General features: G+C 47.3%; 1 protein-coding gene across 2 annotated transcripts; it reads right to left on the bottom strand.

The window, feature by feature from the left end:
• On the bottom strand, positions 1-25,892 carry RHPN1 (rhophilin Rho GTPase binding protein 1). 2 transcript variants are annotated; one of them, XM_004940080.5, is made up of 15 exons: positions 25,636-25,892; positions 17,744-17,862; positions 14,479-14,607; positions 12,379-12,454; positions 11,964-12,041; positions 10,703-10,827; positions 10,125-10,291; positions 9,375-9,562; positions 9,094-9,250; positions 7,508-7,627; positions 5,333-5,527; positions 5,121-5,197; positions 3,757-3,903; positions 2,648-2,806; positions 1-2,334 (listed from the first exon to the last, which is right to left on the bottom strand). In XM_004940080.5, exons 1-15 carry the CDS (start codon positions 25,735-25,737, stop codon positions 2,140-2,142), a joined length of 2,034 nt encoding a protein of 677 aa, XP_004940137.2. In that variant the 5' UTR covers positions 25,738-25,892; the 3' UTR covers positions 1-2,139. The 2 variants fall into 2 exon arrangements, with proteins under 2 accessions (XP_004940137.2, XP_418410.4); XM_418410.7 differs by having other exon boundaries at positions 17,744-17,859.

Below are 25,892 nucleotides of genomic sequence, written 5' to 3'. Positions count from 1 at the left end.
TTTTCAAACCAGTGCTTTTTAATCCATAAAAGGTGAGAGTCCATGTACAAATTAAAAAAAACAACAACAACAACAAAAAAAAAACCCACTGGCGTTAAGAAAAATATCCGACTTGCACAAAATGCAACCCCTCCAGCAACGCCAACAGAAGGGTTGGGTGATGCGGGAGGAACCATGATGCCCACGCTTCTTTTAAATAAATACATCTCTAGCTCCAAGACATTTAGGTGTTCAGGATGCGTTAAGGGCAAGGCAGCCATTTTCTGCATATCTCACCACTCCCGCGCCGAGCAGCTGGTAAGATTATGCAGAAAATCTGACTGCAGCAGATGGCCTCGTGGTGGCAGCCAGACCCATAATCCTGTCTGACGATGTCTAGGTCTCGCATCGCACAAACAGAGAGGATTCTCAGGAAGGAAGGCAGAGCTGGAAGCGCTCCCTCCAGTTCTCCTTAAATAAAATTAGAGCTGAAAGCTTGGCATGTGGGCACGGGGCCACAGAGGGCAAATGGAGGTCAAATCCTGGGGGATGCTATCGTGGCAACGTCTCTCTGCCAGCCCGCTATTGGTTTCATGAATCTCCCGCTACAAATTTATCACAACTTAAAAAGTACAAAAATACAATTGCATCTCTGAAGGGTATTTTATACCTACCAAGATCATCCAAGCACTCAGGACCAGACAGCTCTTTAGCTTTCAGAAAACTAATGCATGAGGCAGAAATGAGATTGAGAAAATTTTGCCAATATATCTATGCGTATTCTGAGTCTCCCTGCATTTCCAGTACAATTACCAAGATGCATGTATCCATCAGGCCAGCTCTGGTACGAATGCTGACAGCACAGTGTTAGGGTATTAGCAACGTGTGCAAGATCCAATACTAGCACAAATTTAGTAGTTTAATAATCTGGAGGAGCTATCTTCCTGGAATTTTAATCTCATACCAAGTAAGAAACAAGGCTCTTAGCTATTAATCTACTCACATATTTAGGGCAATCCACCTCTACTGATTAAAAAAACGAGACAACAAATGCATGTTAAGTCTTTCCCTTTTCTTCTCCAGAAGCAGGTTGTGCAGCCAGGCTGTGCTTGCTGGGCAAGCCTGAGTTCCCATTAGAAAAAAAAACCTGCACAAGTGCCCCAATTCAGCACAGCACTAACTCTTGCTTTTATTTCTATCTGAGCTGGCCTAGATGTGACTATTTGCAAAACTCAAGGGAATGTGTAGCCCAAACTCCGCCCCTCTGCTGGTTACCTGATGGAAGACCTGATATATTGCCAGCTGATGAGAAGGACATGGTTAATGCCATCCTAGCTTGCTGGGAAACCCCTAAGCTGTATCACAGCAGGGACAGAATCATGGAATTGTTTGAGTTGGAAGGGATATTTAAATGTCATCTAGTCCAGCTCCCCTGCAAAGAACAGGGCTATCTACAGCTTGATCAGGTTGCTCAGAGCCCTGTCCAGCCTGACACATATGTGCAGCTCAGTGCTGCCTAACAAGAGGCAGGTCTGAGCTGGACCCCAAAACATACACACTGCACACCATTGGTGCCTGAGCAAAACCCTCTCCCAAAAATAGAGGAGTCAAACATCATCTCCATTTGCCCTGAAGGGTTTTGTTAACATGGAGCTCGCAAAACTGAAACCCTCTCTCCATCTTCTGGATGCTTCTGAACAACTTGGCTCCACTGGCAGTGAGTGGCACGGCGACAGTGCTGCCTTCTACCGTATAGAGAAAGACTGAGAAATGCTAGAAAAGGTTACAGCTTTTGCTTTAGTGGCTGGGTTTGGTTTGGCTGCTCCTTGTGCTGAGCAGACGACACAAACCAGTCTCTGCTTTACCCTGAAGCACAGTTTCCCCTGACCCCTTAAGAGCAAAAACAATAATAAATCAGTGTTTCCCCATAGAGTTTAACGTAGGAGGAGTCCGGCAATCAGCAGCAACAGTGGTTGTGTATCCCTCACCTCTTTGGAGAGGATTTGACCAGTGGTGCATCCCCAAGGAGAGGGGTCCCAGCATCCTCTGGACCAGGGATGCTCCATGTGGCCACGACACCAGCGCAGCCCATAGAAGCAATCAGAGCTCATGAGGATCAATAGGCAACCAGCCCCAGAGCTCACGGGACACAACCTAGCCTCAGTACATGGCCTCGTTGTCTCCCACGGCAGTGAAGGGGATGCTGTAAGTGCTGTTCTTGCTCCGCTTGCTCTTCTTGTTCCAGATGAGCAGTGTGCTGGCGCTTTTGCTGTTCATCAGGCTCTTCCGGCTGTTCTCCTTGTTGCTTTTCAGCAGCCCACTGCCAGAGGACATTGCTGCTGCTTTCTTCTCTGCCTGTTTGGGGAGCAGAGATGAGTAAAGGCAGGGCAGCACCGAGCTGGGGTTGCAAACACAATGCTTGGTCTCAGCCCTGCCCCAGGGCACTGGGAAACCTCTGTGTGCTGCAGAGCAGCTTGCTTTTCTTGAGGCTAAGAGCAAAATGGAAAAGTTTTCCATCTTTGCAAGCTGCTCCCTGCTTTATATTTGCCAAGCTGGTTGCAAACTAACCTGCTGTACAACGGAGACAGAGCTGAGCCTTAAGCAGATCACAGCCCACTTCACCCCCCAGAGCTTCAGCTTCCCATCTGAGGCTCAGAATGTGACTTACAGCTTTTGGCCCCTCCGAGCCCTGCAGGGTTATCACTCCGATCTCCACGCCCTCCTCCCCAGTGCTCTTCAGCAGCTGCACCACCTCGGCATGCTTGGACCACCTGCAATCCTTGCCGTTCACCAAGATGATGTAGTCGCCCTCCTTCAATCCAGCTTCCTGCAGGGCGAAAAGAGAAGAATCACCCATTTTTGTTCAAAGATGATGCAGCATGAGGTCTGATTGCTTTCCTTCCCATCCAGCAGGTCCCAATCTTGCAGGGACAAGGTGTGGGGAGGGCTGGGTATGGCCTACAGCATGAAATAGTCAAAGCCATCATACTAATGGTTTTACAGCTGCTTTGCAGCTCACAAACATGGTGATGGCCACAATCAGTATCCAGCATGCACTGAACTCCCAAGCTCTGTGATAAGAGCATATCCAGCTTCAACTTAGGTTAAATGCTATATATTGTAGACAAAATAAAAAAGTAGTGCCTGCAAGCTTCGACCCTTGGGAAAACAGAGCAAGCTTAGCAAGGTCTTATGCACTCATTCCATGTGTCAGGAATCAACAAAGCACTTGAAATACTTAAAGCAAAACATGTGCCCGACTGCAGCTGTGGGGACATTACAGTCAGGAGTGACCCAGAGCAAGGACATGCTAGCCTAGATGCAATGGAGGTTTAGTAACTTATCCACATGGGAACACCTACATTTCTGTGCCTATCTGGAGTGCAATCCCACCCCAGTTCAGTGCAACAAGCGCTGGTAGCGTAGGGTACACGTTGCAGTTCAGATCTGCTTTAGAAAGCTTTCCATCTCCCCCAAAAGGATGCAATCCTGCTGCTAAGGAGCCTGTTATTAAGGAGATTCTAGGATCTGTGTGGCACAGAGGATGCAGCACAGTGCTGAGGGATGGGAGGTCCACTCAAGCATCCCACCAGGATGCTCCAAGAAAGGTTCTGCTGGAAAACAAAACTATTCCTGATCCACTGCAAAGCTCATGTGGTGAGTTTGCACAGCACTAATTTGTGTTTGACATTGTGTTCCATCCCATGTCACATCCCTCAGTGGGGGATTCCCCCACCTCAAGTACCTTGTGAGGACAGCAGGGCTCAGAGTACTCACGGCAGCACAGCCTCCCGGGATGACACCAGCGATGAGGACAGGGGAATCTCCTCGTAGCGTGAACCCAAAGCCATTCTCTCCTCTCATCAGATGGACTCTCCGCATGGGGTACCACTTGTTTTTGGCCGAGAAAACTGAGAGGGGCCCCTGGGGTAAAGCAGAAACGAGGAAAGCACCTTTCAGTGCAAGAGCAACTCAATGGGAACATACAACCTTTGATGGAAAAGAGGCAGAACAAGAAAGCCTGTCCTTTGCACTTCTTTGATAACACAGTTATGAGCCTGCCCAGTGTTTTACCATGCCTGCAAGTCCAAAACCCCAGGACATTTATGTACAATAAAGCCAGAGAAGCTAAAAGCACTTATAAGATGGCTTTGTGAGCAGCAGTCCAGACTTGTGCAGGTTGGAAAGGACCTCAGTCCTCCTTTCCTATCCTCTTAGAAGCAGCTTAGGTCATGGTTCTATGACATCCTCCCTGCAAGGTAAGAGAAGGTCTCACCAAGGTCAGGGAGTTGGCACCATTTCAGACACTGCAATCCTTGAAGAAATGAAACAGAAAGCTCCGGTGCAGAGCTGGCTCCTTAACTCCCTACTTCTGGGACTAAAGGGAGGGATGAGAGGGAAGATGTTTTCACCTCAGCCTTGCTCTGAGAAAGAGAGCCAAACTGGGACGGTCAACAGTAGGGCACAAGACATCAGGATGGGTCACACTTTCATGGTCAGATCACTCCAAAAATCTTTCCTGCTCTCCCAGAAGCAGGATATACCTGCCTGCCTTCCACTCAGGTTGCCCGAAAGCAAAAGTGCTGGTTATATCCCAATCAACTCATCCTCTCAAGGTGCTATGTGGGCTTCAGATGCCTGGGGGTAGTGACAGTGCAGTCACTGTAGCCTCCAAGGCAGCCCCAAAACTCAGCCCTTCTCCCCAGGACCCCATTAGCCCACGGATAGCAGAGATAAAGGACCTGGTGGGATTTTCCTACTGGTCCCTAGCTGGTCAACATCACATATCTAAGATAGAGCAGTGTTACCCCTAGGGATAACACTACCCTCAACTTGCTCTGCTCTCCTAAATAGCCTAAAACCCACCCAAAACACCCATGCCTGCTTCCCCATGCACCAGAGGAGCTTTGCAATAAAATTCAGGGTGGATTTTTGAATCTGGCTCAACCCATTTAGGTCTTGTGGGGATGGACCCATGCCCTCCCATCCTTTCTCCTGCCCAGGTCCTTTCTACAAGGAATTGGCTCGTCCTTCTCAGAAAGCAGCTGCACCAGGAAGAAGGAAAGCAGGAAAACATAGCATGCAGGGGAGGAGGTGACATCCATTCCCATGGGGCCACCCCATCTCAGAGCTATACGTACCAGCCTGTGGAAGAGATCTGTCACCTTCACCTGAGAGAAGCTGGGTGATTTGATCTCCGGCTTCTGGTGCGTTTTGGCTAATGGAAGGGGGAGAAAAGCACATTCACCACGTCAGGAAGGAGCCAAAGCGGCAGCTGCCGCCTCTGAATCCTGCTCCCCACACAGCAAAGGTGCGACCCATACAAACCCACAGCACACTAAAAACCACTTACGGTGAATATCCGGAGCATCTCCAGTTTCAAAAAAATCCTCCTCGTGGTCGATTTCTGAGTATTTGCTCAGCGAGCGCTTGTGGGCAAAGGAGAGGACCTCCTGGAGGATGTCCATCTTCCGTAGGATCTTGCACAAGCCGTGGATCCTCATGGCTTCCTCGTGCTTCATGATGGCTTTCTTTAGGTGAGCTTTGCCTGTAGAAAGCGGAGAGATGGCAGCCCAAGAGCTCAGCACTGTTCCGAGCCCAGGCTCTGTCGCTCGCTCGGCTGCCCACGGATTAAAGCAGCCTCCGCGGCTGTGTCACCCGACGTGACTCAGGGACGGCCCCGTCACGTTCGCAGCCTGCCAACGGGCTCTAAATGGAGTAGGTCCCAGCCGTCAGCTCAAGCCCCCAATGGAGGGCTGGGAAGGGACCTTGAAGGGTGACCTACTTCATTCCTCTGAGTGAATCCGGAGATGGGCTGGCAGATGTTCCCAAAAAAATTACTGGTGATATGATGCTGCCGTCACCCGGAGAGGGAGGCTGGCACTGCCGCCCCCAAAGTTCCTCCTATCGCTTAACCTAAATCTCTGCATATTAACTTCTCTCCATTGCCTTGTGTCCCTGGTGGGTACAGAGGACAATTGAGCCCTGTCCTCCTGGTGATAGCACTTTAGCTTTGGGGAGATCTATTGCAGATGCCTCTTTTCTAGGCTAAGCACAGCCTTCACCATGCCCCGAAGATGCCTCCTGGTGCCCTTTCTCACTTTCTGCTTCTCAATTGACCATGAAAGTATTTTCAACTTGGTGAAAACAAATTGTGAAGAGAGCAGCCAAAGAAATCCCAGTGACCTTCAGATAAATGCCCTATGAATACTCTGCAAACAACCCCTCTGCAAGAAACTGCGACAACAGTACACATATCCAATGTAAGCTAAAGAAGAAGACATAGTTATATATAGAGGAATGTATCATAGATATACGTGTGCCTGCAGCATTTCCAGCTTTAGGACACACGGTGGCAACATAAGCCAGGGAGATGATGGAGTTTGCTCTGAGTGAGAGGGACCACAGACTGAAGACGTCTGCTCTGTGCAAGATGTCAGTCAAGGAAGGATTTTGAGGCTGGATGAAAAACAGAGACAAATGGACTCTCCAAAATAATCTTATCGAATGCATCTATCATATTCTATGCTAGCACCCACAACCAGCCTCACTCCTGAGCAAGAAAGTGTTACAGTAAGTAGGTTTTAATGACTTATCACTAACTCCTGCATTTACACTGATGAACAAATAGATAAGAGCATGGAAGATACAGGTCAGGAATGGAAGTTGTGCAAGCTTTTGGCTCCGGTTTATTGAAACTGATGGAATAAAACACAATGTTCTAAGACCATAAGACAACAGAAGGAGAAAAAAAATATCATTCCAGGGAGATGGTTATAATGCTGCAAGTTTCTTCCCTTCCTACAGACCAAAATTAGAGCTGTAGTTGGTGTCTGCACATGAATTTTTCACAAGCCAACACTGAATGGAGACTGTTTGGAAAAAAGAAGACCAAGAGGCAGCTTGTGGAGGAGGCAAGCAGAAGATGACACCCCAGAAGCAGGGCACTGAGCTTGCTCTCACTCCTGCCTCTTTGCTAAAACATGACTTCAGCTGAATAAGCAACGCTGTGTCTCTTCCCTGAAGCTGAAAATCTGCGTGGGAGGAAGCTCTCGTCTCCCAAGCCTTTTGATGCAGCAAAAAAAAAAAGCCACCCCCAGCCTTCACTGCTTCTCCTTGTCAAATCAAGCTGCAAGCTTGAGCCAAGCTCCTTTGCAAAAGCTCCAGGTCCCCATGGATTTCTCTGTGCTGTGTTGCATGATGTTACCTGTCTCAAGTGCCTGGGGTTTTACTGTTAAACTTGGCAAAATGTGTCAATACAAGTACCATGAGTTGTCCTCAGCACCGTAATAGGGAACACCATAATGCTTCCCTGCCTTCCCAGAAGAGGTTCTTTTCAACAAAAGGTGTTTTTGCATAGAGAGGTCCTGCAGAATTTCATCACTAGACTCTCAGGGAAATTGATAGTAGACCATCTTTGAGGTCCCTTCCAACCCAAGTCATTCTATGATTCCATGAATACCATTCCCACGAGGATTCAGGGTTTCATTCCCCAAACCTGGCAGTTTGCCCCTATGGATGTGCTCACCCAGCTTCCTTCTCTCCTCAGGATCCTGCAGTAGGACACGAAGTGATGGTCCCTCGGGCATGGTAATGTGGAACTGGAGAAAAGCCTTCTCATGCTCTGGCAGCTCAGCATCAGATGCCACTAACAGAAACAAAAGGGGTGCAGAGAAAAGTCAGGACATTGTTCCAAGCACCACAGCAGGCTTGATTTCTACACCATTATTCTCATCCAGAGCTGCTTCCTGTCTCCTGGGCTTATACAGAAGCCTCCTCTCATGAGCACAAGCAGGAGAGCCCCATGGACTTACTAGTCCAAACTGCAGGAGATGTCAAAGCCCTGTCAGCATCCCTGGCGTTGGTACTGAGCATCTCCAGGGCTGGCCTGTCCTATTCCAGTACCTACAGCAGCATAAGGAGCTTATTGCCAGCCATCTGGAGGAGCAAAGGATTCGTTATTCTTGACCAGAGTTTGTACTTGGAGATGCAGAGAGAGTGGGAACATGAGTCCTCTGCAGGGTGCTGGTGTAAAACAAACCCCCTGACTCAGGGATCTCCTGCAGATCTGTGCTCCCTCCAGCATCTCATGTTATTTGGACAAGCAAAAAGCTTCAGAATTTCACGGAATAATTTGGCCCCATCCCTTGTAACCTCATGCAAACCTTGTTTAGTCACATCCTTCTGTCATTTGTCTTCATCCCCATGGCATCCCACCCTCTTCCATCTCAACCCCAGCAGCTGTCCTTGCTCAATTCTGTTTCTGCAATGCACAAGCCCAGCAGCTCGGTGATCTCAAGCCCTGCAATACCCCCAGGCTCATGGCAGTGCTGTGAATGCTGCTTTTGGACAAAAAGATGAACCTACCCTAGAAGAAGACCTCCAGGAGCCTTCCAACTCAGTCCTCAGCACATAGCAGCTCAACACCACAGGTTCCTGCGTGCATCAGCTGCCCGCCTCCAAACCCTCAGCCTGACGCAAAATCGATTGTACAGGGCCATGGTGACAGCACAGATGGAAATTATGGGTCACATCCTGCTTCCACACTCCAGCTGGCTCCCTGTAGCCACGTCACACAGCTCTGGTACAGCCACGCCGCACACAGACACCCAAGGCAGCCATCCATAAGGCTGGCAAGTAAATTCAAGTAGCCCAGGGATTTCTTGGTTTGTGAGAGAGTTTACTGTTGGTTTTCTTTATGAAGCCCTTTGCTGGTCCAACATATAGTTAAGTGGGTCTGGAGGCTGCTTGGCTGGGAACACACACCCAGATCCAAGGGGGACAGCAGGTGACAACTGTACAGACCTTTTTTTGCTGGCCATCTTGGAAGGACTTTGCAAGCACCATGCAAGTCATGAACAGAAATATGGGGGACGTCTGCACTGTGTACGGATTACTGAATCCATCAGCATGATCAGCAGCTCAGAGCATCCCAAAAAATCTAGGCATGGGATCCTATACAAGATTCCTTTCAATTCTTTCTCACAATGCCTCTGCAACACCAGGCTGCTACACAGAATCAGAGAATGACTTAGGTTGGAAAAGACCTCTAAGATCATCAAGACACGAACAGAGTACTCAGCTGAGCAGTTGTCTCTGAGCCACAGCACTCACCTGGGCAGTCACAAAGAGCAATGGCAGCGAAGTAGTGGGACAAGGCTTTGAAATGCTCTGACTTGACATGGACCATGGTGGTCCATGAGAAGGGAACATAATCCTTCACATGAGCCTGGGTCATTGTCTGGTGCACCAGCGAGTAGACATCTTCCACCTGTGGGTGTCAATGCACAAATAGGTGATGTGTGGGCTGGAATCTAGCATGTTCATTGGGTGGTAGTGACAGCATGTTGTCATTCCTCTTAGGGACCCTGGGGATCTTTCTGGGTTGTTCTTACCCTGGCTGCCTCCTGAGCGAGCTGCAGCCACGAGAAGAAGTCCTTCTGGGTATGCAGCAAGGTCACCTTCTCAAAAACGCACTCCTGGACTTGGGCGACCATCAGCCTCACCAGCATGTTGAGGGAAGCAGTGCTCATATCCAGACTGGGAGCATTGGAGAAGTTTTCCTTCAAGTAGTTAAAGGCACCTGTACAAGGGAGAAGATGTTGGGAGCTGCTAGGCTTACAGGTGAGGAGGGTTTGGAGCACAAAGGTTTTTCCATGCCTGAGCACAGGATCCAAGAGAGGTTGTGGAGATTCCTCCTTGGAGATGCTCAAAAGCTATATGGACATGGTCCTGGGCAATCTGCTCTAGGTGGTCTTGCTTGACTTAGAGAGGATGGACCAAGAGGTCCCCTCCAACCTCAACCATTTTGGGATTTTGTGAGCGATGCAGGAGAAGAGCAGCCATCAAGAACAGCCCAGGATGCTCACCTAGATGGGCTGTGCATATCAAGTATCTTACCATAACAGGCAACGCTACTGCAGCAAAAAAGATCTAGGGGTGCTACCTTGCTTCCTAACCCATTCTTGTCCCTGCAGGTTTTTTCTTAGATCTTTGGGTGACAGCAATCCCTTGGAGACTCCTCTAACTCTCTTTGCACAACTGATTCCCCTCCTTCACATCATCCCCACCATAAGGAAATATTAGCCCTGCTCTGACCACTACCCAGAGGTGGGGAAGGAGACAGAGAAGGAAAATCCACATACCAGCTGCCTTCTGAAAGGCATCAATAGCCTGGTTGAGCCCTGGTAGGGAGGCACGGTCCTGCCGTGCCCCGATCTGGGTGTGCAAAGCTCCGATGTTGAAGAGGACACTGCCTTTCTCAAATGCCAGTGCCCGCTGGTGGGATGGAACCCCTGTCAGTGAGTCGTACCTGGAAAAGGGAAGAGCCAGAATGGATGAGAGTATGAAGGCCATCAGCCATTGCTCCCACCTAATCATAGAATTTTGAGTTGGTAGGAACCTTTAAGGTTCAGCTAGTCCAAGATGACCAAGAATGGGCCTTCGGAACTTTTTGCATTTTGTACAGACTCTCTTCCCACCACCACACATCCTCAGAGCCTCACTTTCCCCTATATCCTTCTATAGATCCATCGAAGGCCACATCATCAAACCAAAAGCAAGAATGAAACCCAGCTCTTTGCATTGGCTGCTCTGTGATGGAGCTCAGAGGAAGGATGAACCTCAAGGAAAACCCAGCACAGTGGAGGAATCCCGGCCCTGCTTCCCTCCCCGCTCCCCATTAGTAATGATGCATGGATGGGATGGGAAAAGCTGCACCAACCAGTGGAAGAAGACACCCAGGCTTTTGCTAGGAGGGAAGAAGCGGCTGTCGAGGAAGTAGAGTTGGTTATAATACTCCATGAGGAGCTCCAGTCCAGCCTCATTCCGGCTGGGGGTACGCATTGCCTGCAGGGATGGGAGAGAGGGAAGAGACATGTTGGGAGGAAGAGAGGAGAATGGGAGGGAAAGATGAGATTTATGGAGCTGCACATGCTGGTCAACCCTATGGGCTACAGCCCAGGTGGGAGAAATCCCATCCAAAAGGCTTTGTGGGCAGGATTGCAGGGGATGAAGGGAATGGCATGGAGCTGAGCTCCTCTGGACCACCCTAACACATGCAGGCAAGGGGCAGGGTTATATTAATGCTGAAAAAGAAGATTTATTTCTGTGGCTTCTCTGCTTTTCAGAAGGTTGAAAGGAGGCAAACCCTCATGCAACTGATGGTTTGGCTGGGGAGACATTAAGTTGGGGTACCCAGATCAGAGGCAGCAGCCTGGGAGCAAGGGATGAGCCAGCCATGCTGTTGGCAACACTCATCTAAACCAAGCTGGGATTTAACTTTTTTTTTTTTTAAGAGAGAAACTCATGCAAAGTCTGATGGAATTAATGCTAGGGAAGAAACAAGACTTTCCTCAAAAGAGATAAATCCTTGGGCTTTTAACTCGAGACAGGGAGGAGTGCCAGAGCTCTCCTAGTTTCAGTCACGAGTCCTTTCCCAGCTTGTGGCTTTCCAGGGCACCACTCCCACAGCCCAAAGAACAGGATCAGGACCTTCATAAAGCCTGAGAAAGCCTTTTCTTTCCGCTCTTAAGATCAAAGCTTCATGGCAAGGCAAAACTGAGGTTACTTATGAGAGCTGCTTTGTAGGAGAGAATAATGTTCACCTTCACCGGATTGCTCTACACTTCCTCTTCTCCAAGCACTACGTTGCGTGTTAGCTGGAGAGAGAGCAGTCATTTAGCCTTGCCAGGGGTGAACTATTCATAAAACAACAATAATGGATGGCATGGTATTTTTATTGCTGTTCATTCCAGGTTATCAGGTCATTAAAGGACTCCATTATGGAGACAGAAAACAATTACCAAAATATCTGTAATATTTTTGTAATCTCTGAACTGAAGCCAGGGATGCAGCACCCCAAGACATGAGGACAAGGGTGCAGTTTGCAGTGAGCAGTAAGGCACCCAGAGCAAAATACAGCTCCTTCAATGGGTAATTTTTGACAGGTGAAAGTAAGGCTTTGCATCTCAAGGGACACCAACCTGCCGCAGCTCCATGAACTCTTTGATTTCTTTTTCAAACATGACACCCTCCTCTCCATAGTGCTCACTGATGAAATCCTGAATGGGGAAAGAAAAGAAAAATCTGAATAACCATACTTGTCAGCTCTCCCTGTAAGAAAACTTACAGTCTGGAAAGTAGTCTCCCCACACAGCTCTTCCTCTCCACTACAACAGAAAACACATTCCTTTTTCCGTTGCTCCTGAACCCCATCTCCTTTTTCCCCCCATTTTCTCCACCTAAATATATTCGTTATAATTGTTCCAAAACTGAACTGATGTGGCATCTTCTCTACGGCTCCCAACCATGACCAAATGAACAAACATCCCCGAAGTGCAAGTCTGCACTCCTCCATCCATCTTCATTGCATCTCAGTTACAAACCCTCTTCACTCACCTTTAGTGGCACCAGCAAATCCAGCTCCTTCGTCTCCTTCAGGCCCAAAGGAATCATGGGGACACTGATGGACTCACTGGAAGAAGACAACAAACTCTCTGATGGATGTTTTTTTGAAGAGTAAAACTAGAAGAGAACCCAGTTTTGCCCAGCAGAGGGACACACTTGGCACTGAGATATGCGTAGAAAACATGCTGATAACCTCAAATCTGTCATATTACTTAAATTTCTGCTTTTATCTTTGATAGATACAACAGCAACCACATCAGGCTTAATGATGAAGCTGCTTTAATTAACAGCCCTTGAGAAACGGGAGTGATGTGTGCACAGGTCATGGATTCACGAGCTCCTACGTGCTAATCTGGGCTTTGTCGCTGATAAGGACTTGCTGATAAGGACCAGCTCAGGAGTGCAGCTCCACCTGATATTGAAATTTGCTGCCTCTATTAAAAGCAGTTGGCTATTAATAGCACTTATCGCACAGCCAGGTCGATACCGTAAAATGCTGAAGATTAGGATGACATTGGTAACACCCAGCTGGGAGTGGTTTGTTTTCCAACAGTAAAGCAGAGCATTTGCACAGAACTGAGGAAGGAATCATAGGACTTCCAGGAAGGATCATCTTTTGTGGGATTTTGTTGCTATTTTGATTTTTTTGCTGCCAAGAAGTCATGGTCTCCAAGGGCCTTGAGCATGCGTAATATTATCATCTTATTGCTCTGCAAAAACTTTCAAATTAGTCCCATGCTTTACCTCTTGTACACAAATATGAGGTGAGAACCCTTGGTGGGTTCCCAACTTACACTAGGCTCCCCAGAATGCAAGCAGGGAGGCAGGTCAGGCAGGATCAGGCCCTCAACAGACCAGATTTGCACAACAGCCATGTCTCATTATCTTCAGAAACTGCACATTAGCACATCCATGGATTAGCACATCACAGGCCAAGGAGGGTTAAACTGGGGAGCAGAGGTTGCACCCACACATTGGTCTACTCATACTGACTGAATAAACAGCTTCAAGAGCTATAATTAGAGCAGAACAGCCATTATTACTCATTCTCTAACAAGATTTCTATTTGAATCCAATGCCCAGAGCAAACAAAGGGGCTCTTGTTTGGCTTGGGCAGGGTTTAGGGGTTGCTGTTGCTGTTTTGGTTCAAAAAGGAAGCAACAAACAAACACTTAGGCAGAGCTCAGGGAGGATGCCTACAATCCTGGAAGTCCAAACTGCAATCTCCCATCACCATCCTGCTGTTGGGGAAGAGGGAAAACATCCAGAGTCATGAAGGTTATTGATGGCCACAGGTGGGATCTCCTTAAGCCTCTTCTCTCTGCAACCCTAATGCATCATTCACACATCCAAACTGTCCTTGCTCTGCATTTAGCAGCAGTGCAGCAAACAGGTTGGAGTCAGTGATACTGTCTGCAGCTCCTTCTGCCCCCAGAAGCAGAACAATCCTCCCATAGGAGGACCAGACAGTGAGCAAAGCACACGGATGTATGGACACCATCCAGCTGTTTTGGACAGGGGAGGAAGATCTGTAGCTCCACTCTGCTGCAGCATCCCTGGCCTCTTCTGCCTTTGTGATTTCTGCTTTTCTCACCTCCTTGAAATGGTTCCAATGAGTCAAGCATGAGGTGACTGGGTAAGCATTTCAAAGCAACAGAACTTCTCAATTAGCAAAAGGTCTAACCTCAGAAAGAGGGGAAAAAAACTAATTCCCTTGATGGGAAAAGAAACTACCCCAAGATCAGCTAGAACAAGAGATTGGGTACAATTTTAATTACTTCTGTTAAATATCCCACTGGAAATCATCACGCTCTGTAAGGATGCTCAGGACAAGGAGACGAGGTAAAGGAAGACTGATGGTTGTTTCTGCTCTACTCTTCCTGCTCTGGGATATCAGAATCTAAAGGACACAACCACTCACACAGAAACACCTCCTAGAGGACCTGCTAAGAAAAATGTTGAGTTTGGTCTCCTTGTAGTTTTGTAGATGAAGCACAGATGGATGCTCTCTGCTCGAAAAACTCATTCTGGCCAATCTGTCCCATGCCCCAATCTTCTATTCTCCAGCCACCCCGCAAGCAAAATCCCTACCTGTCATTCTGGTAGACATCCATGCAGCTGTTCAGCTCCTCCAGCTCCTCCTTCAGCAGCTGCAGGTTGGAGTTCACATAACTCAGCTCCAATGCGACCGTCTCCTTGACCTTGTGGTTACTGGTGGCTCTGCAAGACAGCACTGCATGGATCAAATCTCCCTATAAAGCCTGGCTGAGTCAAAGAACAGCGACTAAGAAATCTGTTGGTGTGATACCATTACATCTTCCCTGCCACGTACATACATCTAAACCTTCCTATTTCCATCCAGTTCTTCATAAAGCAGAGAAAAATTTTAGTTCTTCGCATTTTGTTGGGGATGCCTACTCTATTTCTCCCCCCAGAGCAAGCCATATGACTTGTACTCTCAAGCACTATTCCTCATGAGCTCCATCCATGCTCCCACCTCCAGCATATCTTTGGATTTGGTTATGAGCACTTAAGGTGTTTGCCCACACCAAATAATAAAACGTGCTTCATACTTCGACCTCCACTTAAAGTGGAAAAACTTCTTTGTGTGTGCAAATAACCATTCTGCAAGAGCCAGGTTTGCCATGCTCACCCATTAGCAGCACTCTCCCCTCCCTTCCCCCTCATGCATGTCAAGAGATGTAAACACAGAGGATTGATTTCAGCTGCAGCAAGCTGCCTGCTCTCAGCAAAGCAAACTCCCAGGCTGATTATACCCTCCTTATCTGCTCCAAACTAAAGCAGGGAGAGATAACCCAGCGGCCAAGCAATGCCAATGGCGAGCAATTGTTGGCTCAAAGGGACTCTGGCTGCTCTCCCTACATCACACCAACCCCCACTGGGATGCAGTAAAAATGACACGTGCACGAGCTCTGCTTAGCCAGGGCAACACTTTCCCTCAGTTTTTGCAGAGCACATTGCTTTTGTTTATTATTGACACCATCCTTCAGGACCCTTGCCTTTTCTTTCTGCTTTTCTTTCAAGATGGTGGCTCTTTAGTCTCCTCCTCTGCACCTTCAGGACAGTTTTGCTTGCTACCAGGTTTAGAATGGAAGATTTTTAACCCTGGGGTACTCCATTTTGCACCCTGCAAGTGCTTTTTGCAGCACAGCACCTCTCAGAGAGGTGATTATGGGAACAAGCAATTTTCTACCCATAGCACAAGGAGCAAATCTATGCTGGTAAAAAGGCTTTGGTATTTTCAGGTGTAGGCATTGATCCCTATAAGAGCACACAAAGTGGAATTATCAGCTGTTTGCTTAGTTAATGTTGAACAAAGATTTCTGAGTTATTAAAACAAAATTGGTTTGTTGGCAACACCTTTATTTTCCCTCCACCCCAGTATTTGAACAAGGAAAGAGTTTCCACTGCTGATTTACTTAACCAGAAAAAAAAACCACCTGACAAACCCATAATGCTGAGCAAATACCACCAACATTTTGTCAATGTGCCATTCACGGCAGCTTCTCCAGGAAAGGGGACTGTCATGCTGAACTGAACAGCTGGTAAACTGCATTGAGATTTATGATGCTTTTTTTTTTAAACCAAGAATGGAGAGGAACTGCAGTCTTCACTCTGGGCTGGGCACAGCACTGTTTCTTCTTTGCATTTCGCATAGGTTTGTTAGGTCAGTGCAAGTCAAGTCTAAAAAGGTTGTTACTCAAAACCTATTATGGTCTTCCCCTCTCAGCCTTTAATTTAAGGCATAACCTCCATTTTCCTCCTCTCAATGTTTACAAATGCCAAAAGCCCCCCCCCCCCCAAAGCTACGTATCAGCTGCAAACAGAACTGGAGGGAGGGTGGGAGGAAGGAAACATCATTGCAAAGCACATCTAAACCGCTGATCCAGCCAAAAAAAGGGCCCCAACAGTGCATTTTGTCTCTGCCCTGCAGGAAAACAATCCCTCCCTTCCCTGGGCAAGTAATTAATATGGCTTTTGCATCATATTTTTGCTCACTCCCTGGTGAGGGAGGAGGCAGAACAGCTCTGATGCACACTCTTTGCACCAAAACCACAGCTGGGCACATTTTCTGCTGAGGCTGCACATTTCCAGGGAATTTCTTTTTCTCTTAATAACAAAAGGTGGCGCATGGAGATCCCATGGACTTTTTAATTAGATGAGTTATGAGGCCCTGAAGGACCATACCTCACTGTCCCCAGGATCCCATCTTCCAGGGGATCCCTGCTGTTCTCAGCCACCTGCCAAACTCCATTTCTCATTGTGGTAGAACACCAATAGCTCCTTTCTTTCAGCTGCACTATCACTGACATCACATCACCCCGATCCAACAGGGGAAAAAAAATGTTTATTTTATTGGAGAGGGTGGGAGGAAAAACACTAAAAATCACAAGATAACCATGGAAAAAAAAAAAAGCAGTCTTCATGAAAGAAAATATGTTAACAAGCCTGCACACCTGCTCAGATTTAGTACAGGAACTTGATGCATACACTAAAGCTATAAAGAAGGTCATCTATAGGTTAAAAAGACAATAGATATGTTTTGTTTTGAACACCAGGCTATTGCATCATGACTTCATCACGACCCCTCTTTAGGAATGGCAATAATGTGCTGAACCAGCTGTGACCCGAATGCCATGCAGAGGCAGCAGTTTTTGGACCATCCCATAAAGGCACCCTCGCAGCAGGATGGAGAGCTGCTGGGCTATGCCTGGATGCAAAGGAATGCTTGAGTTTTCCAACAGATTTTCCTTGGGTGGAATTATTGGGACAGCTTTTTTTCTTTTAAATAAAGCTGGATTTGACCCACTTACTGGGGGTATCATGCAGGATGTCTGCACTCAATCCCAGTTCAACATTTGTTCCCATAATTGCATCCATTCCCAGCCTGCTTACTAACAGGCTTGCAGGGCATTAAAACAACCCCTTTTCATTAACCCCCATTGCATCAGTATTGCACTGAACACAGGGCAGGCATTTCCAGGATGAGTGCTGCAAAGCCCAAGCGAGGTACAGCCACGGGAGCCCTAAGCAAGCATCACTAGGGCAAAAAGCAGCTGTTGGTAACTGATACACACTTGCAGACAAACTCATAGTGGTTTAAAGGAAAAGCCTTGTGCAAGCAGGAGATAAAATTGCCTCTTAGGGAAGGAGAAAAGATTGAAAAACATGAAGAAAAAGCACAGCTGATAATCCAAAAGCATTCCTTTTCTGCAAGCAGCCTGCAGGTGCTTCCTGGACAGTTTTATTCCCCCTTCTCTATACAATGAAATTGCATTTCCACCCCCCAGCCAAATCTCTGGACCAGATGGATGCTTCAGGGGCCAGGACTCACCTGAAAAGGTTTTCTGCCCCAGCACGCATCCTCATCTCCTTGTTGATCTGCTGGTTGATCCGTGCCCGCCGGTGCTGCAGTTTGCTACGCTGGGTCTGGGCAAAGGGGTCACAGCCCTGCTGAGAGAAAGGGAAAGGGTCTCACCATGGCACTGTGAAAGCTGTCCCCATCCTGCCTCATCCTGCTCCATCCCCTGCTGCTCTCACGCATGGTCTCGCATCACCCCATCACTGCTACTTGCACAGAGGCTTTGAGCTTGCTCAGGGCTGATGCTCTCCAACAGGCAAAATTCCATTATTAGAGGATAAAAATCACATCAGTGATGCCAGGGGCTGAAGGCTTCCAAAACATTAGCTTGATCTGAACTTTCCCTGATGCAGATTTGATGCATGCTGCTAAGCCTGGGAATGGACTAGCATTGCAGGAGGCAAAAGAGCCACTCGAAAAATGTTATTAGATAACACCTATTGAACACCTGTTGCTTACAGTAAATTTGTTTTCTAAGCTATTCAGAAAAGGCTTCTTAAGTACTGCAGCGAAGGGATACAGGAATTAAGCACCTCCTTACTAAGGTCTTGCCATCTGGACACAATATAAGTGAAAATAGCCATCCTGGGGGGGGGTGCAGACAAGCTCACATAGCATCACATCTGTTCCTGAGCTCAAGGGCTACATCTGTAAGTGCTACCATCTCCTGCTGGCTACAGGGGATCAAGGGGAAGCAAGTCAAAAGTTCACAGGACGGAGATGCAAGTTGCACAAAGCAATAAATTCATTCCATCCCTGCCTCCTACATGAGCTTCAGCTCAGACTTCCTGCAGATGGGGAGCACATTTAATTGCTGGCTTCAGGAAACAGCAGATGGCAACATCCCTGCATCTCATAGGAGCAGGAGGTTACTACACGATGCTCCAGGCAGAAGAGAGGCCACAAAGAGCATCTCTGCATCCACGGCCACAAAAGCTCTGTCCAAGCAGAGGTGATTTCTGTAGTGCAAGAAAGATGCCTGGGTAAAAATACTCTCTGGGAAAGCACCACTTAAGAAGGTGGATTTTGCCACTTAAGAGGCTCATCTGAGCTCCAACAGTGCCTGCTTTCACCCTGCCAAGAACACTTTTTGCTCTTCTTGGTGGGCTTCCCCAGATCTCAGCCCATCCTTCAGGATGGGTTGCAGCAGTCTGCAATCCAAAAAGCATGGACAGTGCTTGGTTACATCCCCAGAGACCCCTCCAGATCCCAGTGTTGCTCTGGGAAGACTTCTTTCCAAATTATTTGTTCTTTTTCTGGGGTGCCAAAGAAGAGGAGAAAAGGGGAGGAAAAAAAGTGTCAAACCACTTTTGAATCGAAAGTAGGGAATGAAAAGCTTGCAAACGGATTACAGCTTTCTGGGAATTCACGTCTCATAGGTGATGTCCAATAACAGCTGCTCAGTTTGAAGAAGTTCTGGAATTAACACTGACTTTTTCATTAACGTAATATGATTTCAGCTCCTAATTGGTACACGGGACACTGAAGAATCAGAGTCACTCCATCTGGGCTCTAAGTCTGCAGGATTAGTGCTTTCCAGTAATCCACAAATTCATTAAAATTACTAAAGAACCAAGCTGAAAGCACAGAGCTGTGATTATTCTGCAACAGCAATTACATAGGATGTTAAGGAAAACACCCCAACAGCTGTACAAATCCCAAGTAGAGACACTCAAGAGCAAAGACACAAAAGGGTGCTCTGAAAATGCTACCTCTGGAATCACCATGGGCAAACCCAACCGCCCTGCACATATCATTACTTCCTAGGAAGCAAAAAATTCAGAAGTTGGAGGAAGGAAAAGGATGAGGGATTTCTCACCATACACTCTCCCCCCCCCAAAAAAAGGCCATGAAACCCCATTCAAAATGTGAACAGCCCCAGTAGCAGCTCCCCACACAAGCAGCATCCAGAAATGCTCAGGTCAACCCACTGCTGGTGACAAAGCAACAGAGCTGAGCATCCTCCTCCTTCACAAGAAAAGCTTTGATCACCTTTTAGATGCCTCCACCTCCTGAAAAAGTTTGGTTGGAGTTAGTTTTTAAGACTTGCTGGGGGAGAGAAGAACAAAGACGACCTGGATGACAAGAACAGGAAGCCAGAGGAACTGCAGTTGGGAACGGATGGAAGAGATAACCAAGGCACAAAATTCAAGACATTACCACATCAAAGCTGATGAATGAGACCTTCTTCATGCATGCAAACACAGCAGCACTGATAATCATCCATCACCTTGGCTTTGCAGACAGGAACAGAGGAGGTGCCTTTCAGGAACTCTTGCAAGCTCTGATGTAAACATGCTCTGACAACACCTGAGATGTCCTGGCATTCACATTTGCCTAGGCTTCATCCCAAAAGAGACACTAAGCTAAGCAGCTGCAAGACTTTTTCTGCCTAAACACCGTATGTCTCCTCAATCGGATTTAGCAACATAGTTATCAGGTCCCATATAAGCTTCTACACCAACAGCAAAAAGCTGCTGGGAAGTCAGATATTGGAGCACAGGATGCAACACCAAAGCTTAGTAAGGATGGCAAAGCAGGATCTTGAGATTTCTTGCTTCTGGGGACTTGATGGAACCTCCCCATGCCTTGTTTTCAGCCTCCAATGGCTCTGCCATTGGTCTTGAAGAATTGTCATTGGCCAGCATGGACCAAAGTCTGACAGCCTACTCTCAAAGGAACTAGTATTTTACCCATGCTCGTCAGGTTGCAACCAAGACCTAAATGCTACAGCACAGAGTTTGTAAAGTAAGCTGTGGTGGATTTAAGCATGCCTTACATAAGAGAGCACACAAAGGGAAACCCAAACCCCACTGTTAAGTTATAAAAAGGGATTTTCCTCACTTAATTCTTCTTTGTACAAGCTCTTGAGATCAATCCTTTAAAAGGTCAGAAGAAAGACGTGGTATTTCAGCCTCTTGAGTGCACCCAAGGACATTGGTACAAGGGTACAGTTGGGTACCTAGGAAGCAGCCAGGTTGAACAGGAGACTTCTCAGGTTTCCTTTGTGAAAGCAAGCATACAGTTCTTCTAACAGAAGGCTCTAAACTGCATAGTAGCCAGGAATGGAACACCTTACATGCCCACAGCATGCAACACGTTAGGAAAGCCATGAAAATGAATGAGGTGTGGACCATTAAATTACCAAAGTTGTGTCCAGCTCTGAAGTTCATAGAATCTGACAAAGCAGGATTAGAAACAGCATTATTGTAGCAAGGCCATTTTATGCTCAAAAGACATCTGTCAAATAACATTACCTTCAAGCCTCAGCATTCAAAGACGACAGAAAGTGCTCAACATAAAGATGAGCCCAAGCTAAAAGACATCCCCCTGGAGGGACATCAAGGTTTGTGTCAACTCAAATCCTATCTTTGTGTTGATATAGACAGTGATAAATGAGGAGAAGTCACCGTTCTAACAGCACCCATATGGAGTGTTAAATAAGGCAATTACATGGTTAGGTTGCCTTGCCTAAGCAAGTCCTTAGGGAATGTTTGCTTAGAGATGATCATCAAGTGCATGTTGCTCTTTGTGTCTCCAGTAAACACCAGGACACGAAGCCCAGATACATCCTGGGTGACAAGGCACACCCAGGGCTTTATTTATGACCTGGGTGCAGGAACAAGGCCACTGCCTTTCTCCTAGGCAATAATACAAGACAACACTAATCACTTGTGGGAAGAGGTGGAGACCAGAAAGTCCAAAGAACAAAGACCTGTACAGAAGGACTAATTTCTGCTCTTACATTTCTGCTGGAAGAATGGGAGCTTGGAATTGACTGGAGGAAAGCAAAACCTAAGTACCTGAAGTCATCAAGGGACAGCATGGCACCTGTCAGAAAGGAAAGCAATCCTGGGATGGGCTGGTACAGTTATAAGCAAGAAAAATGGAAATCCAGAGCCAGGCATCTCTTTCAACTTGGAATATTATATGACTATATTTCTGGGTAGTCCTGTGGAGCCAGGAGTTGGACTCAGTGACCCTTAAAATATTCCATGATTTTATGTTGCTTAAGGGGTTCTATCATTCACGAATCCTGCTGTTGAAGGAGCAGTTGCATTCCTGTCTGAAGGGCAATTCACAGTATAGGAGCATGGTAACAAGCCAGGCACGAACTTATCAAAATGAGAAGTGAGAACGGAGTCTACAGCTGTGAGTTTTGTTATAGCCCCAAGAGGCATTGCAGCAACTGCTCCTGGTTACCTGGAGAGATTGGCTGGATCATGGGAGGTACACCACAGCCCACAGAATAAACAAAGAAAAGCTGAAAATGCTTAATTCATGCCTAACCCATAGACATTCATAGTACTGTAGTGGTGAATTGGTTGGTGCTGACCTGGGCTGTACAACCAGCAACCCAACCACACCTGCCCACGGAGGTTCAAGGAGAAAGCAGCAGGGGAGTGAGGCATGAGCCAGTCCTTATCAACAGATTTGGGTACGTAAACATACAGAAACCCTTGGTGCCAGGAGCACAATACGTGAGGGTGAGCTGCTACTTTCAGAGAAACCATGGGCTTCCATCATAACTCCCCTCCTCTTCCCCCCTCCCCATCCCCTTCAGTCAGGGAAGTCATCTGGCTTCATGCAAATTGAATTACCTGCCCCCATATTTGCAGCCCAAGTCATGCATCACACGTGGGCCGGAGCACATTCCCACTGCCAATGGTACAAAACATTAAGTCTTTCAATGGAGAGCAATGCAGTTGACAGATATATAGCTCAGGACCTTGGATTAACAGCAGGATTAGGCCCATCACAGCTCCTAATTTTAAATCAGCCCAGGAGATGCTGGGTACCAGAATACACAAAGCTTAGCCCAGCTGCATTTAACAAAGTGATTTATGATGTGCAGCTCACTATATTCCTGCTGTTTCAGCCACCCTTCAGCATCTTCATTACTGCAGATTGCTGTACATGGGCCTTACAGAAACTAACCTTTGCTTCCCAGGGAATACACAGCTTATTTTATTTTAAGAGAAGACATTCCATGGTGATTTCAATCCCTTGACCTCCATAGTTCTGCTCCATTCCCTCCTTGCACCAAAACTCAAGGTTGGCTGCTCCAAGTATAAATACAAAACATCAGGAGCTCAAATGGAATCTGGTTCCATAACCCACCCTTATCTCATCACCTTCTACCCAATCTGTTCCCATAAGAGCCAACCCAGGTGTCACTCCTACATATACCAAGAACTGCAGAGTCTGAATTTGCTCTGAAAAACTTGTTATAAGGCAAGCAAGGATGTCAAATGAGACTGACAACTGATAGCCAAGAGAGGCACACTCCGGATAGAGCCTTTATGAGCAAGCTATCCTCTTGTCTAAAGTAGAAGTCCTGTTGGTAGGACCAGGATTTGTGGGCAATATCAAAGTCATTCTGACGCTGGCCTCTGTTTATTGCTAATCCTAATGGTCTCTGTCCACCAGAGCTGTTTCAGAAGTCCCAGGTAGTGAGCCCCTATAGCACCCAACACCACCAAGCAAACCACTGACCTGCCCAGCGCTGCCAGTTTGCAGTTTCCATGCAAAGCAACATGCAAAAGAGCACAAAGGTACAAGGAAACCCAACCACTTTCACCCAGGAAGCGTTCCTAGAAGTATAATCCAAAAGCAATGCAGGCAGAGGTGGGTGACCCCATGTAAAGTTCATAGAGACCAAAGAGTTAAAGACAATCCCAACCTTCTACACTGGGCATGGATGCATTCTCAGCCCACTCCAAATCTTGTCCAGCAAACGATGACCACAGCTCCAACTCATAAATAAGATAGGCACTTCCTTCCCTCCACTCTCAGATGTATTACTGCCTCCTAACAGTCATGCACAAGGTTTTGTCACCCAAAGGGACTTCTTTGTTTTGTTTTATAACATGCTCAGGCAGTCCAGCAGCCACAAAGCTTGCCCTAACAATAGGAAAACAGACTCTCCACACCTACTTCGTTGCCAGAATGACTCTGGTGTAAAAGCCCTGCTATTTCAGTGCAGCCAGAGCTGTCACCCAGCATTATTACTTCCCGCTGCAACCCATGAGTCGTAGATTAGGTCAGCGCAGGATAAGTGGCCAAGTGACCCTGCTTTAGCCATGGGACAAGGGAAAACAAAACCCAGAGAGCTGTTCCAGGCACTGAAGCAGGCTTTGGAAGCCTCCTTTTTTAGGAAATCATCAGTATTTCCTCAATTTCCCCATTTCAGATTGGAGTGTGAGCTGCTACAGCAAGGCAACAGGTCAGTCACGTTGAAAGCTTCTGCTCCTTTAATGTCTATTTATATAGAAAAGTCCTTATCACAGAACTAATCTCACAGAGCACTCTGGCTGAAAGCTGTTTTTCCTGTGGGAGACATTACCAGCTAAAACCTCTAAAACCTTTATTGAGAATATGGTTACATCACACAGCCCTTTAACAAATGGGTTGGGGATTAAGGTTTTAAAGTTCCCAAAGAGCCCATAGGGGAAGGAAAAAAAAAAAAAAAAAAAAAAAAGGCAAGGGAGAGGAAAATGGGGCATTGGGCATTTTAATCTCAACTCAGAGCTTGCATTTTGGGGAAGATGCTGTTGCTGCAGTGCTCTCTGTGTCATGGGAGCCAGGGCATGGAGCCAGCAGGAAACGGATGCATCAAAATCCGTGGCCCCACAAAACTAACCCATGCAAAATAAATAAATAAATAAATGACCAATGCCATAGCATTTGTGATTCCCCTATGAGAGAATGAACACACGGGGCTACAACCATAGTCTGAGTGAAGAAAAAAAAATAAGTGTTGGGTACATTGAGAGTGTACTTCAAAATGGATAGTACTAACAGGAAATCCCATTAGATTGTTTCTTTGAAAGGAAAAAATCACTTTAGGAGAGATGCTGCACGCCCTCTGATAGGTTTTACACCTTCAAAGCTTGGCAGTGTTCTGCCATGCTATCCTCTCCCAACAGTTTAAAGCGGAATAAACTGAAGGAAGGAAAACTCACGTGGGTAAATGTGGAAAAAAGGGGCCCTGCTAATCTCCCTTTGCAAATTGGCACCTGCTATCAAGAAACAGCCCTGAGTGAACTCAGCCTGGTTTAAGGTTGCAGCCTTCAGAGCTGCAGTGGCTCGAGTGATTCAGGGTCAGATTGATCCACAGATTGCACTTGCAATCCATGCTCCTTTTTTTTTCTCCTTATTTAAAAGGGCTGCAGAAAGGCAGCAACGCCCTGCAAAAAAAACTAAGTTTTCTGGAAAACCATCTTTGCAAAAGGGATGGGATAAGAGTGAAGGCTTTTCTAGCTGCTAACAAGAGAGGGGCATGAAAAATATCCCGCTAAGAAATACTGATTCTGGGGCAGCTTCTATGGCTGTTATGCTCTTTAAAGAGCAACGCCAGGAGGGTGCAAGCTCACACTGGCACTCAACGTAGGGTTGGTGGCACCCAAGGACAGAGCTCAACCAACTGTTAGTAATTAATCAAGCGGCACCAGCAGGGTAATTGCTGGAATAAGGGGAGGAATCTCAGTGGGATAAAGGGGCAGAGGGGGATAGGGCTGACAGCACCTCCAGGAGTGGGGTGGGCTTCTAAAGAAGGGGGAAAAGAAGTGAAATTGGGAAGAACTGGGGTAGAAGGAGCACGGCAGGCATGTAGGAGATGGTATTGGGCCTAAGGGTGACTTCGTATACCCCCTCACCCCCAAAGGAGGCCCAGAGACAGCAGGGGTGAGAGGGAACCCCATATGCCCCCCTCAAACAACACCTTAAGACAACACCAAAAGTTCAGCTCGAGCTGCCACCCCCCCTCCCCCAAACCTTAAGCCCCAAAGAACACTGTTATGGAGGGGACGTTAAGAAAGGGGTGTTAAATCCCATCCCAACCCCCCTCCCACCCCAGGCCTCACCTTCCGGGCACTGCCGCTCTTCAGGGCTCGCAAAAGGGCGAAGCCCCCAACCCCTTCTCCTCCTTCAGCCGTACTCTGCTCGTCCTCGGCAGGGGGCATCATTTCCGAGGGGGGGGAGGGGGAGGAGGGTGCAGCCCCAAAACCCCCTCTAGGAGCGTCCCCCCAGGGGCCCCCCGTCCCGTTCTACCCCTCACCCCCCCCTTTCCCAGCTCTGAGGGCAACGCCGGGCGGCGCGGAGCATAAGCAAGGCAGAGGGC

The sequence above is a fragment of the Gallus gallus genome, chromosome 2 (assembly GCF_016699485.2).
Source record: "Gallus gallus isolate bGalGal1 chromosome 2, bGalGal1.mat.broiler.GRCg7b, whole genome shotgun sequence".
Taxonomy (NCBI): domain Eukaryota; kingdom Metazoa; phylum Chordata; class Aves; order Galliformes; family Phasianidae; genus Gallus; species Gallus gallus.
The sequence above is the reverse complement of the archived record's forward strand: the minus strand, read 5'-3'. Positions and strand labels throughout refer to the sequence as shown.

Bases quoted from the DNA above. Each gene is read 5' to 3' on its own strand.
- RHPN1 (XM_004940080.5), bottom strand. From the start codon at position 25,737: ATGATGCCCCCTGCCGAGGACGAGCAGAGTACGGCTGAAGGAGGAGAA. The intron at 10,828-11,963 runs GTTGGTGTCCCT...CCATCCCTGCAG, and splicing joins AGTTCATGGAGCTGCGGCAG to GCAATGCGTACCCCCAGCCG. The intron at 9,563-10,124 runs GTATGTGGATTT...TCCCTTGTACAG, and splicing joins TGCCTTTCAGAAGGCAGCTG to GTGCCTTTAACTACTTGAAG.